The sequence below is a fragment of the Solea senegalensis genome, linkage group LG4, assembly GCF_019176455.1.
Source record: "Solea senegalensis isolate Sse05_10M linkage group LG4, IFAPA_SoseM_1, whole genome shotgun sequence".
Classification (NCBI taxonomy): Eukaryota; Metazoa; Chordata; class Actinopteri; order Pleuronectiformes; family Soleidae; genus Solea; species Solea senegalensis.
In genome coordinates this window covers 460571-479355 of record NC_058024.1, presented here as the reverse complement: position 1 = coordinate 479355, position 18785 = coordinate 460571, and the positions used below count along the sequence as shown (strand labels likewise).

Below are 18785 nucleotides of genomic sequence, written 5' to 3'. Positions count from 1 at the left end.
TTCAAAAACTTTCAAGGATCTCAAGGACCTGTGGCAAGCAAGTTTGCATTTGGGAAACTAAGGAAAGGACAAAACGTTCCGTTTCTGGAACTCTCGACCACAAACCCTTCATAATACTGAGTGTCTTCTCGTCTTTAAATGTTTGTCTTTGAAAGGCTCCATCAATAAAATGCATTTGAAAGTTTTAAGGGCCTTGTTTGCATGTTCCAAACGATCGATGAACCTAAAACTACAGGTGAAACAACAACAACAGGCTAAAACACGTTATCAGAACACAATCAACCCAGATTTCACAGAAAATAAGAAGTCTAAAAAACTTCTTTAAACTGCACCTGATCAAATATAACAGCACACAAAAGTGCTTAAACTGCACTCTGCATTTTAATGACTTATTATATATATAAAAAAATAATCCCTACACTAAACATACAAGCAGCATGATCAAGTTCCTTAGACTAGAAGAAATTGTGAAAGCTCATATTCAATCATGTAAAATGTCATTTTTTTGTACAAACATGCAAATTAATGATACATTTTTAAATTAAATTAAAGTGTAAAGTAAATATCGAATGAAACTGGTGTCAAATAAAGTTTCTGACAAATGAATTCAACTTGATTTATTAGTGATTTTAGAACCAGAACTCGGGCCAATGAGTCTGATGGAGTTTCCTGTGACGTAACTTATTCAGGAGATTCGCTCCGACTTGAAAGTGAGTGTCTGCAGGTCAGGAAGCTGTGGGTTTGTGGGTTTTAAATATCAAACAACAAGCTCCAAGAGAGCGAGAGGGAGAGGGGGAGAGGGGGAGAGAGGGAGAGACATGAATACTGCACGACATGGAGGTCCAGCAGGGTGTCCAGCGAGTGTTTGCCTTTGGTCTGACCAGTGCAGACAGTGACGACGTGCACGGGGAGGAGAAAGCTGTTCCTGGGAACTCAGTGTGGTCGTTCATGACCCCGAGCCATTCCAAACATTTGCACAACCAAACCCAGCGAGAGCAACACACACACACGCACACACACACACACACACACACACACACAGTGTGTTGTTGCCATGGCAGTGGAAGCAGGAAGTCCTGTTTAAAACCTGGTTTCAGTGGAGTGAGACACAAACAAGATGGGATGTGACGTGGCCTCCGGTCTCTTCTGCTGCAGCGGCGGCTTAAAGGTGTAGCAGAGGTTTCAGGGAGCGACCACATGCAAACACGGAAAAGCCCTGAACCTGTATATTTTAGATACGTGTGTCACGATCACGATTAGAAATCAAATATGAATCAAAACGTCCCGATTTCGACCTTTTTAACCAAAAAAAACCCAGCGTTGTGTCTGTAGCCACTGTAGCACAACTACGTTAAAAAGTTTAAAAGAGTTATCACGACATGATCCGAGACTAAGCAAAGATTTGGACAATGGTGACACTGCTAGTCGCGCTAATCTAAAAATGACGCCATGATGTCATAGTCCCACCTCTCTCTCTGACATTCACGGTCATTCACCTGTTACCGACACCAGATATGACCAGGACCAGGTCCTGTCCTCGGACCTCGGACCTCAGACACGGGCGTGAAGAAGAAAAACAAGCGTCAAAAATAAAGGCAGAAGAAAACCAAACCACTTTTTACAGACTCTATATTTACTTGGATGAACAGACGAGCTCGTGGTTGTCTGTGACTCGGTGTTGTCATGGTGTTGTACAGATGGATGAAGCTCACTCTTCATCACCTCTACCACCAGAAAGTGGCTACATTTGTCGTTGAAAAAGTTGTGAAGGTCAAACTAAATAGAGCGACACATTCACAAAGTTTCCAGATCATTCTGTCATTCTTGTAATGTGTTTGGTGTCGCGTCACAGCACCACTCACAGGCCTGGCATATGTACTACAGCCTTTTTCGACAAAACAAAAGATTGTTTACATTGTTGTTCCCTTTTCCCATGTGGGTGTGGCCGTAGAAGATACAATGTTTTTAGGCCTCAGCAGGACATCGCGCACACACATGGTTTCTGGTTGGACATTTTGTCTCAGCAAAAGAAACGAGATGAAAGGCACAAGGACACACGTGTGTTCAGAGGTATTGTTATCATTATCATTATTATTATTGTTATTATTATTATTCTTGTTAATATTACAAGATGATTTCGAGGATTTTGTTTTCTGTAGTTCTTTTAATATCTGAAGTATGACATGTCATCTCATTTACCAGTCTTGCTTTTAATCTTGTAAAATAAGGACAGAATTGGATTGATTCTTCTACGTGTTCTTTAAAGTCATATTTAGATTATTAAAGGATGAGACGAAGGTAAAAGGTCTGCTCCTCTCCCCTCCAAATGATGAGAAAGGATGTCTGCTCGCCTCCCCTCCTCCTCCCTCCTCCTCCTCCCTCCTCCTCTCCTCCTCCCTCCCTCTCCTCCTCCCTCCCCTCTCCTCCTCCTCTCCCTCTCCCTCTCCCTCCTCCTCCCTCCTCTCCTCTCCTCTCCTCTCCTCCTCTGGCCTCCCTCGGCCTCTGGCCTCCTCCTCTCCTCTCTGGCCTCCTCCTCCTCTGGCCTCTCTCTGCCTCCTCTGGCTCTCCTCCCTCTCCTACCTCGCCCCTGGGTCTCTCCTCCCTCCTCTCCCTCCTCCCTCCCTCTCTCCCTCCCTCCCTCCTCCCTCGTCTCTCTCTCCCTCCCTCCTCTCCCCCTCCTCTCCTCTCCCCTCTCTCTCTCCTCCTCTCTCCCTCCTCCCTCCCTCTCTCCTCCCTCTCCTCGTGGCCTCCTCTGGCCTCTCTTGGCCTCCCTCTGGCTCCTCTGGTCTCCCTCTCCTCCTCTCCTCTCTCCTCTCCCTCCTCTCCCTCTCCCTCTCCTCTCTCCTCTGGCCTCCTCTCTCTCCTCCTCTGGCCTCCTCTGGCCTCCTGGCCTCCTCTGGCCTCCCTCTGGTCCTCCTCCCTCTCTCTCCCTCCTCTCCTCCTCCCTCCTCCCTCTCCCTCTCCTCCCTCCTCCTCCTCCTCTCCTCTCCTCTCTCCTCCTCCCTCTCCCTCCTCCCTCCTCCCTCTCCCCTCCTCTCTCCCTCCCTCCCCTCTCCCTCTGGCCCTCCTCCCTCTCCCCTCCTCTCCCTCCCTCCCCCTCCTCCCTCCTCCCTCTCCTCCCCCTCCTCCCTCCTCCCCTCTCCCTCCCTCCTCCTCTCTCTGGCCTCCTCTCGCCTGGCCTCCTCTCCCTCTGGCCTCCCTCCTCTCCCTCTCCTCTCCTCTCTCCCCTCCTCTCCTCTCCTCTGGCCTCCTCTGGCCTCCTCTGGTCTCTGTCCTGGGATGAGCTCCAGTGTAATTGTTGGATGGCGGTGTGTGTGTGTGTGTGTGTGTTGCAGGGGCTGTCACAGGAAGATAAAGAGTTTTTCCTGGGGCTCAGGGAGAGGGGAGCGTGGTGATGGAGGGCCTCTCTCCTGCAGCTCCGCTGACTGCATTAGCCCCTCGCTTTATAATTGTGTGAAGGGGGCACTTCCAGGTGCTCCCTCATTACTCACTGGCATGGCCGGTCCCTGGCAGCCAGACACACCTTGTCCTCTAGCTCTGTCTCTCTCTGTCTGTCTCTCTCTCTCTGCCTGTCTCTCTCTGCCTGTCTTTCTCACTTCACGTTGTCCCTGTCTCCGTCACCTTCTCTCGCTCTCCTGGGCGCCGCCCGGCGTCGGCTCGCGTCTCCTTCTCTTTTCCCTGGACTTATTTAGACTCCGCCCCCTCACCCCTCGCGCTGCACAGCTCATGTGTCAGCGTGAGTGGATGAATCCAGACGCGTCACAGAGAAACACCTGAGAGCTGCTGAGACAAAACAAAGACAAAACCATTTCTGTGAATAAAACACGGTGTTTGACGCTGTAGAGCCCTTGAGCAACGCACGCTCACAGGCACTAGTTAACCACTCATTTGGCTTGAATATAAAATAATAATAATATTATTAATAACATGCAGGACAAAAGATTTAAGAAAGTTGAAAGAGTTCTTTTATGGCCCTTTTTTAATCATTTTTCTTTTTATTGGCCCTTTGAAAGAAATTGGGATTTTATACTATAGCGAGTTTGTATTGTTGTTTATAATTGATTCTTATTTTTATCCTTCAATGATTTGAATTATTGCACATTTGATTCATTTTTGTCTGTGAGTTTATTGTTATCCGCCTGTATGACGACAACAACTCACCACTCTGGGATTATAAAGATCTATTCTTTCTATTTTGTCTACTCTTTTTTTCTCTACTTTATTATTTTCTATTCTGCTCTTTTCTCTTCATTCTGTCAGCCATGACAGTCTCGCGGCGTCCAGGTATCTGACTCACGTTTGAAAGATATCACGGCTCATAGTGGAACAGGTTGATATGTGGTCCTCACGGTGGACTGATGGGTGTGGAGTGAGGACACGTGTCTCAGCAGGACTCGTCCAGGTGTTCCTCCTCTTTCATTCATATTCAGGTGTTGTTTGGAGTCTTTCAGTCGTTTCGAGTGTATTCTGCGCCCGACACAGCTCCTCGCGACGTGTCAATCACACAAATGCAAACACAAGAGAAATACATTTGCATCGACACTGTGTGCACAGATAATAATGAGCTAAGTGTTCAGTCAAACTCTTACTCACGATGTCAGAGGTCACCAATCTTTCTCAGAAGACGCGTGGATACAGTTTATCATCCTAGAATAATATAAATATGTTGGACTTATTTTACCATTTCAATGCTTAATGTTATGCATTCTGTTGTATTAAATCAGTGCTGATAACATTATTCTTCAATAAATTAAATTAAATTAAATCTCTCATTTGAAAATCAGGAAAAGCGAACAGTCACATTCCACTGTGTTTTCTCTGCGCTGAGTTATCTGACACTTTCATTTGCTCTCAGCATGTCCTTGTGTTTTAAATAAGTACTGTATATTCACGTGTGTTCATGTTTTTGTGTTCAACCAGCAAGACCATGAATGGTCGTGGGTTATAGACGGAATAATACATAATATATGACCTTAGTTTGCTGTATAATAATAATAAAAAGGACACATCTCACTCAAACATCAGTTAAAATTCTGTAAGATGTGATGATTTTGATTGGAAGACAAACAGGAATAACTGAGCGATACAGTTGTGGAATAAACTGTGGAAGTGAAGATTTAAATCAAAGAAATAACTACATAATAAAACAATAAAGCCTTTTTAAACACATTTATGTCCAGAAGAACCTAATCGATCTTTCTACTTCCTGTGACATCACAGGTTAAAGTCAACATAGGGAAACTACCTTTATTCTACGTATGAGTGAAATCGCAGCGACTCACAGGAGCCAGAACTTGTTTTCTGAATGAAATAATGACCTCTTTGTCTGTCTGTCTGTCTGTCTGTCTGTCTGTCTGCAGAGGGAGGCACGTGTGAGGTGATCGCCGCCCACCGATGCTGTAACAAGAACCGCATCGAGGAGCGTTCACAGACGGTCAAATGCTCCTGTTTACCGGGGAAAGTGGCCGGGACGACGCGCAACAAGCCCTCCTGCGTGGACGGTGAGGAAAAACCTTTATTTCAATATTGTGCTTCTGCTGCTGCTGCTGCTGCTGTTGATGCTGCTGCTGCTGCTGCTGCTGCTGCTTATTATTAAAGTTTCCAATGAGGGAAAAAACCGTCCTCGTCTTTTATCAATGACCTCCAAACCAACATTCCTGTCATTTACAAAGAATCTGAGCAAATGATGTTTTATGACGGCACTCGGTGAGGATGCGGAGACGTAATGTGTCCTCTATTTAGAGAGGAGAACTCTAATAGACATCCAGGTTTACCGTCATCCAGGGTCGTGCAGGATCATCCAATATTGATGATTAAATATGCCAAAGCTGCTGTCGGACATGCGGTTTGTTTGTATGAATGCAGATGTGGCGGTACGTCAGATTGTTTTGTTAATGTCCGAGTGAACTCATGTGAGAGGGAAGGAGGAGGAGTCTGGGGCATCCACAGTGAGTGAGTGAGTGAGTGAGTGTTGTGCTCCTTAAGTCTCTGGACATTAACCCAGAGCTCATGTCTGAAATGACTCAAGTCATTTAACCTTTGTAGAGAAAATAAAACAACAATTAAAAGAAGCAAAAACCAACAGGACAATGTAATGAAATGAAATTAGAATAAACACACATCTAAGTGCTAATTAACCTCTTATAACACACATCATTCAGCTGCTTCTGTCCATTACCATAGAGAGGCGATAAGAATGTGCAGTATGGTGTCTTATATGGATGAAAATGTTAGTTTTTTTCATTTTCACCCGCGATATAAACACACCTGAGCAAAAAAATCAGGATTGAAGTTGTGAAATATTGGAAATATGTCGCAGTTCAAAGTTCACTTGGCTCATTGTTATGAACAAGAAGACAAAAGAAGACACACAGGATGTCCATCACCAAGGGTGCACCTGCGGCACAGATCCGGTAAAATGACAAGAAAGTATTTTAAAGAGGTCGTGGACTTTTTTTTATGCTGAGTTTGGTTTATCACAGTTGGACACACACACACACACACACACACACACACATTATTGAAAAAGTGAGTGTCCAAAACTGCAAGTGTCCAAATACCCAACAGCACATGTAGTCCAATAATGGACATCTAATGTAATAAAGTACAACTTGGAAGTACATCTACTATGAATTTATTATGATACTATTTATTTATTAATATTACTATATAGTAGTATACATACTACTACTTCTACTACTACTGTGATAGTACAGTAGTATAACAATCAAAGGCAAACATCACAAAATAAATAATAATGAAAAAGCTAGAGCAAGGAGAAAACAAAAAGTTATTAATATATACAAACAGTATATAATAAAGAGCATATATAAGAGTGTTTCTTTGGTTTATCCGAGTTAGGCTTCCACAAACCCGAGCACATTACACTGTATAACATCAGCCGTTCCTTTCTAATAATATGAGCTGCCGGGCTTCATGGGATAGTGAGCGGGATCCGGTCGGGGCCGCTGAGCACCTGAGCGAAGAGCATGTTGCACATCACATCGCCCGCGGCGGCTCAGGCTGATGGAAATGAATAACTAATAAACACGAGTCAGGGAAGCTGCGGGCGAGTGCACCTGAATTACCTCAGCTGAGAAAAACAATCAGGCTGAGGAACTCTGCAGCTCCACGTCTGCTCCACGTCTGCTCCACGTCTGCAGAGGAACCGCCATGCCCTCCTTCACTCCACCGAGCTCATTTAATGCTCCTCCGCCTCCATTCTTTCACCTCCATCGGCAGCGCAGATCAAAGTCTTATAAATGTATAAAAAAATATAGGAATTATGAGGAATGTTACATGAAAGGCCAGACAGGCCGGCCGTCCATCGCTGCTGACACTTGAGAAGATCCTAGACCAAAGGACTTTACCAGGGCAGATGAAACATGTCTCTGTGAAAGTTCTCATTAAACTGCTGAATTTTCTGTCCTTGGAGCTTTTGTAAAAACACCAAGAACCCAGATGTTGTGTTTGCCCTGTGGATGGAGTCGTCTCCTGAATGAAACATTCACACAGCTCCGACCTTGAGATGTAGCTTCTTTTTTTACATTTATTTTTTAAAGCAGACTGTGTGGTTCTTTTGTAGAGAAGCAGACGAGGTCTCGTCTGTCGCACATAAAAGACACGGTTATTTCCACCCAGATTGTGTCTTTATCACATGTGGTCTAGACAGACTTTATAAAAATAAGAACTCATTATCAGGCGTTTTCTCACCTCACTCACCTGGTTCCCATTAAAGCGTGTTGCAGATTTTCACACGTTCACTTCATCATAGACCATAACTGAAACTCTTCCTGTTTGAGGAGCAGGTGATACTGGTCCATTTCAAATATCATTACAGCCATTAAACACCCAAAACAACTGCTTACAAGTCACTAGTCTGTGTGTCCTGTGTAAAACCACCACACAAAGGCAGTTTCACCGTTGCCATGACGACACCAACCGTGTTGAGAAGGTACTATAAAGTCATGGGAATTCTTACATAAATTCTACAAACTAACCAGTAGACGGAAACCAGATAATAATTGCAGTGTTTTTATTCACATTTGTGTGTAAATAACACAAACTACAAACTTCCCTCACAAAATCCACAAACGACTGAGGCAGAAAAGGCTCAAGCTGTTGTGTTTGTTTCAGCAACGTTGTCAATCACAAACTGGCTCCGCCCAGCGCCCCAGCCCGCCCACTGTCCATTGACTCCCAGAGAAGCTGAGCTTCCGTGGAAGTTCCGTTTTTGCCGCTTTTGTCCAATCAGCGTCGAGCTTTTGGTGGTTTTTAATGCAGAGGCTTCTACGGGAATATGAAAATCACGTAAGACGATCTGTCGGTAAATGTGCGATAAACGGCGGATCCTGAACGAACTATACCCACTGAACTACGGTGGCCTTTGCACACCAAGAAAGTCATTTATTTGTGCCTTAAAGCTTCCACTTACAGACCTTCTGAAAGCAGCAGAACTTATGAAAGGCTTATCCTGAGACTCCTTTAAGCCATTATACACTTATACAATCGCGCTTGTAGGTTGTATATTTCATTTCTGCCAGTTAACCCCCATAATTGTTAAAACACAGATGTTGAAGAGAGTGGTGTAGACTGAGGCGTGGACGTGGAGAAAATGGAAGAATTCATTCATTCAAACACTTCACGCCTCCGTGCGGCAGGTGAATCTTTACCGTTAAGTGTATGGATTAACCGGCACTTATAGAAGGAGTGGTGGAAGAAATGGAAGTGACAAGTCACTGAGCAGCGAGATGTGCTTTACTGAGCAGCATTACACACTGATGGACACACACGTCACACACTGATATTTCCTGTGGGTAACCCCTTCATCGCCTCAATATCCACCTGCTTTAAAGCTGCCGTGTGTAACTTTGTGAGGATTTTACATTATTGATATACTGACTGAGGGAGCGCTTGTGTGTATACACCAGCAGTACAGGGGTGGGCGGGGTCAAGAATGTGTAACTGTCTTCTGCGGGTTCTCATAATCTGTAGCTGCTGCATTCCAGATTGATGGATAATCATAATTTACAGAATCAACTCTCAGAAGCTCAATGTGATCCACACCACTCTCTCACTGCCACGCAATGAGAGAGTGGTGTGGAGCCTCGCGGCTTATTCAGAGTTGTGTGAACTTCATTAGACAATAATGTAACAGACATTTGTTTATTTTTGAAAGGCCCGCTATCTTGAGTGAACCTGGACAAATCCTCCAGCGACTTCCAGACTTCTCTTCCAAAGAAGAACAATTTTCTTGTAGATGTTAACACGTTGATAATAGAGAAGCAGCAGCTGTCCTTCCGTCAATTCCCTTTTCAGTGACAGACGTCTGTAGACGTCTTTACAAGATCGCCATCGCTCCCAGAAAACCCAGACGATCCCACTGGTGACATCACCCTGATCATTGGTCTGATTGGTGGTCGGTCTGTCCAAACGAGTTCAGAGGCAGTTTAATCTACATCCACCGGTCACACACACACACACACACACACACACCTCTTGGAAGTGGAGAGTGATGACGCCCACGTTTCAGACTCACACTCCATCTCATTGAGATGTGGTGTGGTGTTAGCCAAACACAAATCAAGCTGTTTGTTATTAATTTAGACCTGGAGCCTCTATGGGACATGGGGCTGAAGGGCAGACAATAAAAACATAAAAATAACCATGTAGTTCTACACAACCGCTCATTTGTAGCTGGACGTGTCAGATGCTGCAAACACATTGTTTAATTAAAGTGTGTAAATTAATGACCAGAGGCAGAGGGGTCACTCTGTTCCAGCGGTTTGATTGTGTGTGTTTGTCACTCTCACACACACACACACACACACACACACACAGGAGCCTCGCAGGCTACCGGTGCACCATGTGAGAAATGATAGACTTATGGAGTCAGTGGTCCGGCCCCTTAGCAGCACACCGGCCTGGCCCAGATGGAGCTTTCTCCCCAGGTCCCAGTGTTATTAATGTTCCATCCAGATAAGGAACGATGCCGCAGCCCAGCTCATCTCATCGTGCCACCCCCACCCCCAGCCCCCCCGGGGGGACACCTGCTGCCACTGTTACATACACAGGTTATGTCCCACCCCCGCCACAAAAAATAAATAAATAAAAAAGTGGAACAGTCAGAGCACAGATATAACAAACGAGAAGTTTATCTTCCGAGGTCACTTGGTTTGGACACAGAGCCTGGAGGAGAGAAAACTTCTTTACTGTGCTTTTGAAAACTGCCAGGCTGCATTTTAGTCTGGACGTATGAAAACAGAGACCTAGAAACCATGATGATGCACGATGATGCACGTGTACTCAGCCATGACTCAACGATCAGCCGTGAATGAAAAGCTCTACTTTCAGGCCTCGTCCAGACATAAGCTTGTATTTTTGAAAACATAGTTTTGGGCTTTCAAACTGTGTGTGAAAACACACACATTGTGAGAAAACAGGGTGACACAGTTGTGTGGACAACAAGGAAAACCTCCAACATCATCACATTTGTTTGCGTGAAGAAAGTTGCGTCGTGCCGTTGGATGTAGCTGAACTTGCTAATGTTGCTAATGTGTCTTTGTGACTTTCAACATGTAGACGTTTGTGTTTCTCTTCTGCGCTTCTGAGGGAATTTAGTTCATGTTTTCATGTGGACAAAGATGGTTTTGAGTGCTAAGTGTGTGTGGACAGGATTCTTTTTTAAAAACAGAAGAGGAATGTCTTAGTCTTTGGAAATGTTGATGTAGTTCCACACCTTCACTTCCTGGTTCTTCCACTGACTAGCTTACCAGCTGTGAGTCTGGTTCACACTGAGTTTCTAATCATAAAGTGTAATATTTATTCAGTGAACAGATCTTCTCTCTTCTTTGTCTATTTTTGCCAGGAACTGCGTACATTACGTGTGAGAAATAGACGAGATGCCGACACTCAAAAGTAGAAATTAAAAATCCACTGAACCAGTCTAACTTTCAGTTTGGTGTAAGAAAACACTTGACGGCACAGTTGTTGTTTCTTCTGAGTAGAACTTTCTAAAATGAAGCCTTTTGTTGACACTGGTCAGATGATATATGTTTTAATGAGTTATGGGATGGAAATACTTTCAAAGTTAAGGTAATGTTTATGAATTTCGTTTATTCCCATATTTATTTATGTATTCAGATTCAGCCCAGACATTAGTGTGTCCGTTTCACGTAAACATGCCGGTGGAACATCTTCTGATACGGAACTGAAATGCTTTTCTGGACACAGATCACATGTTATATGAAAAGAAAATCAGATTTTAATAGAAAACATAGTAGTGCTGAAGCAGATTCTCCCTGATGAGCTGTGTTGTTGGTCATTAACCACCTATTGTCTCCAGTCATCACATGGAGCTATTTCAGTTGCCATTGGTAACCATTTGGGTCGTAATTACGATAATGGGATGTGATGAGCGTGTTTGCGTTGCGTGGCATCATGCTGAGTGTGGGTCTGCTGTCAGATTATGCCTCGTCGTGGGAATTGATTATTGTCTTTGACGAGTAGAACTATGTCCCAGTTATGTCAGGGCCAACACAACACTCAGATCCAGCCTCGCTGGGCCAATCATATGCACTCGGATTAGCCGCCGCACAACTGCTTTTATCCTCGTGTACGACACGTGTAAGCCCTTAGCTACACTTTACACACACACACACATTGTACATAATGCAGTCAGTGACTCAACACAAGCATGCAGATGCCCCCGTCGTGTCGCTGCAGTCGCTGCGGTCGCTGCAGTTGCAGTAGCTGCGGTCGCTGCAGTAGCTGTGGTCGCTGCGGCAGCTGTGGTCACTGCGGTCACTGCAGTCACTGCAGTTGCAGTAGTTGCGGTCGCTGCGGTCGCTGCAGTAGTTGCGGTCGCCACGGTCGCTGCAGTAGCTGCAGTCGCTGCAGTCACTGTAGTTGCAGTAGTTGCAGTCGCTGCAGTAGTTGCAGTCGCTGCAGTAGTTGCAGTCGCTGCAGTAGCTGCAGGCGCTGCAGTAGCTACAGTAGCTGCAGTCACTGCAGTAGCTGCAGTCACTGCAGTAGCTGCAGTCACTGCAGTTGCAGTAGTTGCGGTCGCTGCAGTAGCTGCGGTTGCTGCAGTTGCAGTAGTTGCGGTCGCTGCAGTAGCTGCAGTCGCTGCAGTTGCAGTAGTTACGGTCGCTGCAGTAGTTAGTAGCGCGCTGCAGTAGTTGCAGTCGCTCGCAGTAGTTGCAGTCGCTGCGTGTCGCTGCAGTAGCTGCAGTCACTGCAGTTGCAGTAGTTGCGGCTTTTGCTGCAGTTGCAGTTGCTGCAGTAGTTGCGGTCGCTGCAGTAGTTGCGGTCGCTGCAGTAGCTGCGGTTGCTGCAGTTGCAGTAGTTACGGTCGCTGCAGTCGCAGCAGTAGTTGCGGTCGCTGCAGTAGTTGCGGTCGCTGCAGTAGTTGCAGTCGCTGCGGTTGCTGCAGTAGTTGCAGTCGCTGCAGTCGCTGCGGTCGCTGCAGTAGCTGCAGTAGCTGCAGTCACTGCAGTTGCAGTAGCTGCAGTAGCTGCAGTCACTGCAGTTGCAGTCGCTGCAGTCACAGTAGTTGCAGTCGCTGCAGTAGCTACAGTAAACTCTTTCTCGGGTGAGACAAACGCACGCAGCTGCCGGTGAGCAGCCGATCACTGATGGGGAATGAACCCTTCTGTGTGGCTGCAGGTGCACAACACCGAGCATGACAGATTGTCATGGTGCATTTCAGATGGTTCCTGTGGGCAGACGCATTATGGAAGATTCTTACCATTAAAGGTACGCAAGCTTCCTGTGGTGGTACTTAGGAAAATCAGAAATACTGTTGATGTATGATGGAGATGAGGAATTCTGACCGTTTTCTGTGCGTAGAAAATTATATTATGGAAGTCCATTTCTTCCAGAAAATAAAAAGTGGTAAAACTTAGCCTTGATAATAAAAATAAATCAAAATTATGAGATAAAAAGTCATAATTATGAGATAAAAAGTCGTAATTATGAGATAAAAAGTCTTAATTATGAAATAAAGTATTAATTATGAAATAAAGTCATAATTATGAGATAACAAGTCATAATTATGAAATAAAGTCATAATTATGAGATTAAAGTCATAATTATGAGATTAAAGTCATAATTATGAGATAAAAAGTCATAATTATGAGATTAAAAGTCATAATTATGAGATTAAAACTTGTAATTATGAGATTAAAAGTCATAATTATGAGATTAAAAGTCATAATCATGAGATAAAAAGTCATAATTATGAGATTAAAAGTCATAATTAGGAGATAAAAAGTAATAATTATGAAATAAAGTCATAATCATGAGATAAAAAGTCATAATTATGAGATTAAAAGTCATAATTAGGAGATAAAAAGTCATAATTATGAAATAAAGTCATAATTATGAGATAAAAGTTGTAATTATGAGATAAAAAGTCATAATTATGAGATTAACAGTCATAATTATGAGATAAAAAGTCATAAGTATGAGATAAAGTCGAAATTATGAAATAAAAAGTCATAATTATGATTTTATGTCACAATTTCAACTTACTTTGAGGATATATTTAATATCAAGGCTACATTTTACCTCTTCTTTTGTCATAAATGAGCTTCCATATGAAACAAATAATTAAAAAATAATAATAATCATTATTATCACTTCATGTCTTGCGCCATCTTAATCTAATGTCACTACACCAGAGTGTGAAGTACATGTGAGGAAGAGGAGGATGATGACGAGAGAGAAAATCTGCCTCCTGTCTCTAAATTTACGCCACTGTATTTTAACGTTGGTGATAATGGTGTAACTGAGAGCTCAGTGTTTCCTCAACAAAAAAAAGAGATTTTAACAATTTAACAATTGCCTCCGGACTCTGTTTGTGTTCTGTCCTGTTGCTCCGCCCACCAAATCACAGCGAACATTCTCTCGAGGCATTTTACTACATACAGTAGTAATCCAGAGATTTTTCATAATTACACAAACAGGGAAATCACTATTGTCACAAACAGAATACTTTCCTTATTTATTAGAAAAGCTCGTCTTTATTGTGTGTGTGCGTACAGAAGATTAGGAACTGCGGATGAATGCCAAGACAACGTCTCATCCTTCCATCATAACTCCCACACACACACTAACACAATACCACTGTCATATCATCCACCACCCCCCCCCACTGTGCCTGTATGTGGCTGGCGAGACAAAAGCTGCTGCAGATACTGCTGCAGTTTAAATGGACCGAAATGAAAGGATTATACAGGACAATAGAAAACCATAAACACACACACACACACACACACACACACACACACACACACAGACGTAAACATAAGAAAAATATCCTTCTGGGTCAAAAACGATGTCCCTGTCACTCGACACAGTTGAAGATAATGATCATGAAGCAGCAGAGAGACAGTTACATACAGTTACATACAATATGTATATATATATATATATATATATATATATATATATATATATATATATACGTGTCTACATGTCAGCTGTGTGGGAGATACATTCTTTTTACCTGACTCACTTCTGTACCCACATAAAGAAGAACACATTGACAGTAGGAAGACATTTACAGTGACACACTGATTCAGTGGGTTGGTTTCCATCAGATTATTATGTGCGTTTTTGATTGTGTGTGTGTGTGTGTGTGTGTGTGTGCATGGAAAAGCTGAATGGAAATAAGGACAGTTTCACCAAAAAATAAATCAATCAATCTTGAAATAACGCTTGTGGGAGGTGGGAAGGCGTTTAGAAATCATGTGACTTCAGCTGCTGAACTTCAGTGGGCTGGAAACACAGATACGAGAGGGAACGTGTGTGTGGAAGTGAGAGAAACACACTCACAGCGTTTGAACATCCCTCTTTATTCAGACTTGAAATTCAGACTTTGGTTTTAAACCAGGGGTGTCAAACGTACGGCCCGCAGGCCAGTAGTGGCCCGCCAGAGGGTCCAATCCGGCCCACAGGATGAATTTGTTATGAATTAGAATCTAATCATAATGTGAAATACGATATTTTTCACTTCCAGTTACCTGTGACTAAATGTTTGTGACTTTAAAGATCCACATTCTCCAGAAATGTCATGTTCTTTAAAAAGACTCGTCATTAAATGTAAAACAGAGGTTGAGATTAACACTTGAGATTAAATAGGCGCTCACATTTTCCCTGGTCGAGCTAACGTGCCATATGTCACTTAAGCCACTACAATAATAACAATAAGCCCATTATGCAGAGCCGTGTTCAGACTCTTTATTGAATGCCTACTCATTTGTTCATGAGTGGAGCCAGAGAATCGGGATTCACATTGTTCCAGAATGGTGCAGCTCTACTTCTTAAACGTCTGTGCTTGTGTAAAAATAAATAAAACCTGGCCTCACTGGTTTCTGTGACGGGGCAAAGAGTGATGCAGCGTATGACCTCGGGTTCAGCAGGTTCCAGCCTGAGTTTCGCTCTAATTATACACCTGCAGCATTTTCTTCATGCTCCCTTGACCTACTTCCAATCCTCTGCTGCTGTTGCACAACACTCTCGTCTCACTGAGCAGGAAACTAAAGAAAGATATCTTTATTGTAATTCGGAGTTTAAATTGCTTGATCGCGGGGCTGTTCAGCTCCGTTTTGCCTGGTTTTATGAATGGCTGATTGATTGGACGCTTGTTTAGTTAATAACTGTGTAATCAGGGCACTTGCAGAGCGCTGACATATAAAGTACTCAGGTAAAGAGGAGGAGGAAAAACACCCACACGGCCTGAATCGATCCTTCACCCCCAAAACTGTCAATTTAACCCAACAAATTGTGAGGATTTAAAAACCTAACTGCTTTCTGCTCCACAATAGGCAACTCATTCATGTCACTCAGCCAAAAAGTAAATAAAAAGGGAAACACAAACACTTTGTTATGCAGTGATCTGAAAAAAGTCTTCACTGGCTCAGATTAAAAAAGTCTTCACTGGCTCAGATTAAAAAAGTCTTCACTGGCTCAGATTAAAAAAGTCTTCACTGGCTCAGATTAAAAAAGTCTTCACTGGCTCAGATTAAGATAGCCTTCACTGGGCTCAGATTAAAAATGTCTTCACTGGCTCAAATTAAAATAAGTATTTACTGGGCTCGGATTAAATAAGTATTCACTGGTCTCAGATTAAAAAAAGTCTTCATTGGTCTCAGGTTAAAAAGGAATTCACTGGCTCAGATTAAAAAGCTGGCTCAGATTAAAAACTCTTCACTTCGGGCTCAGAATAGAAAACTCTTCACTGGGCTCAGATTAGAAAACTCTTCACTGGCTTTAGATTAAAAAGTCTTCACTGGGCTCAGATTAGAAAACTCTTCACTGGCTCAGATAAAAAAAAGTATTTACTGGCTCAGATTAAAGATAGTCTGCTTCACTGGGCTCAGATTAAAAAAGTTTTCCTAGGCTCCAGATTAAAAAGTCTTCACTGGCTCAGATTAAAAAAGTCTTCACTGGCTCAGATTAAAAAGTCTTCACTGGGCTCCGGATTAAATAAATATTCACTGGTCTCAGATTAAAAAGTCTTCATTGGTCTCAGGTTAAAAATTACTAGCTCCAGATTAGAAAAACTCTTCACAAAACAAGATTAAAACTCTTGTTGGCTCAGATTAAAAAACTCTTCACTGGCTCAGATTAAAAAGTCTTCACTGAGCTCCAGATTAAAAAAAACTCTTCACTGAGCTCCAGATTAAAGAAAAGGTCTTTGCTGGGCTCAGATTAAGATAGTCTTCACTGGGCTCAGAATTTAAAAATCTTCACTGGGCTCCAGATTAAAAGTCTTCACTGGCTCTCAGATTAAAAAGTCTTCACTGGCTCAGGAATTAAAAAGTCTTCACTGGGCTCAGATTAAAAGTCTTCACTGGCTCAGATTAAGCATCTTACTAAACTCAGATGCTTTATCTTCACTGGGCTCAGATTAAAACATCTTCACTGGGCTCAGATTAAAAAAAGGTATTTACAGGCTCAGAGACTCATATTCACAGAGATCAATTCTCCTCCTCATCTGTCAAAGTGTTGAAACATGCTGCTACCTGGCAGGGTCAATCCATCACAGCACGGGCTCACTGATGATCTGACAGATGCACTTGTAAAAGGTCCATCGCTTCATGTTTTTCAATCAAGACCCAAGTCTCACTCACGGGTTGTTTGTCCATCAACGCGGCCGACGACAGACCGCTGCGTGGTCAGCGCCTATAATCAAACATTCTCTCACGTGAGGGTCATGTTGATGAGAGGCAGTGACATCTGATGGTGAAACAGCAGAACAAACGTCTTATTATAAGAGTTATAATAAAGGTTATAATAAGGATTATAATAAGGGTTATAACAAGGATTATAACAAGGGTTATAATAAGGGTTATATTAAGGGTTATAATAAGGATTATAATAAGGATTATAATAAGGATTATAATAAGGATTATAACAAGGGTTATAATAAGGATTATAATAAGGATTATAATAAGGATTATAACAAGGGTTATAATAAGGATTATAATAAGGATTATAACAAGGGTTATAATAAGGGTTATAATAAGGGTTATAATAAGGATTATAATAGGGGTTATAACAAGGATTATAACAAGGGGTTATAACAAGGGTTATAATAAGGATAATAAGGTTATAACAAGGGTTATAATAAGGGTTATAATAAGGTATAGGATTATAATAAGGATTATAACAAGGGTTATAATAAGGATTATAATAAGGGTTATAATAAGGATTATAATAAGGATTATAACAAGGGTTATAATAAGGTTATAATAAGGGGTTATAATAAGAGTTATAATAAGGATTATAATAAGGGTTATAATAAGGATTATAATAAGGGTTATAATAAGGATTATAATAAGGATTATAATAAGGGTTATAATAAGGATTATAATAAGGGTTATAATAAAGGGATTATAATAAGGATTATAATAAGGGTTATAATAAGGATTATAATAAGGATTATAATAAGGGTTATAATAAGGATTATAACAAGGGTAATAATAAGGATTATAATAAGGGTTATAATAAGGATGATAATTAGGGTTATAATGAAGATTATAATAAGGATTATAAGAAGGGTTATAATAAGGATTATAACAAGGGTTATAATAAGGATTATAATAAGGGTTATAATAAGAGATTTATAATAATAATAAGGATTATAATAAGGATTATAATAAGGATTATAATAAGGGTTATAATAAGGATTATAATAAGGATTATAATAAGGATTATAATAAAGATTATAACAAGGGTAATAATAAGGATTATATAATAAGGGTTATAATAAGGATGATAATTAGGGTTATAATGAAGATTATAATAAGGATTATAAGAAGGGGTTAGCAAGGTATAATAAGGATTATAATAAGGGTACAAGGGTTATAAGATAAGGTTATAATACAAGGGTTATAATGGGATTATAATAAGGTTATAATAAGGATGATAATTGGGTTATTTATAATAAAGTTATAATAAGGTTTATAATAAGGGTTAGGTTATAATGAGGGGTTATAATGAGGATTATAATGAGGGGTTATAATAAGGATTATTATAATAGGGTTAGAGGGTTATAATAAGGATTATAATAAGGATTATAATGAGGGTTATAATAAGGATTATAATAAGGATTATAACAAGGGTTATAATAAGGTTTATAATGAGGGTTAAAATGAGGGTTATAATAAGGATTATAATAAGGATTATAAGAGAAGCAGTTAGCAGCTCTGTGAATGATAAGACGTCTTTCATTCTGTAAACACTGCACCTTTAAAATCGTAAATCCAACTAAATGA

The 18785-nt window shown here is 41.7% G+C and overlaps 1 protein-coding gene across 4 annotated transcripts in view; it reads left to right on the top strand.

The window, feature by feature from the left end:
* LOC122768544 (chemokine-like protein TAFA-1) overlaps nt 1-18785 on the top strand; it is a 148159-nt gene that overhangs the window by 108169 nt on the left and 21205 nt on the right. For all 4 annotated transcript variants that reach the window (XM_044024616.1, XM_044024615.1, XM_044024613.1 and 1 more), the window contains exon 3: nt 5361-5501. In XM_044024616.1, the coding sequence (XP_043880551.1) occupies nt 5361-5501 (141 nt within the window). The remainder of the gene's footprint in view (nt 1-5360; nt 5502-18785) is intronic.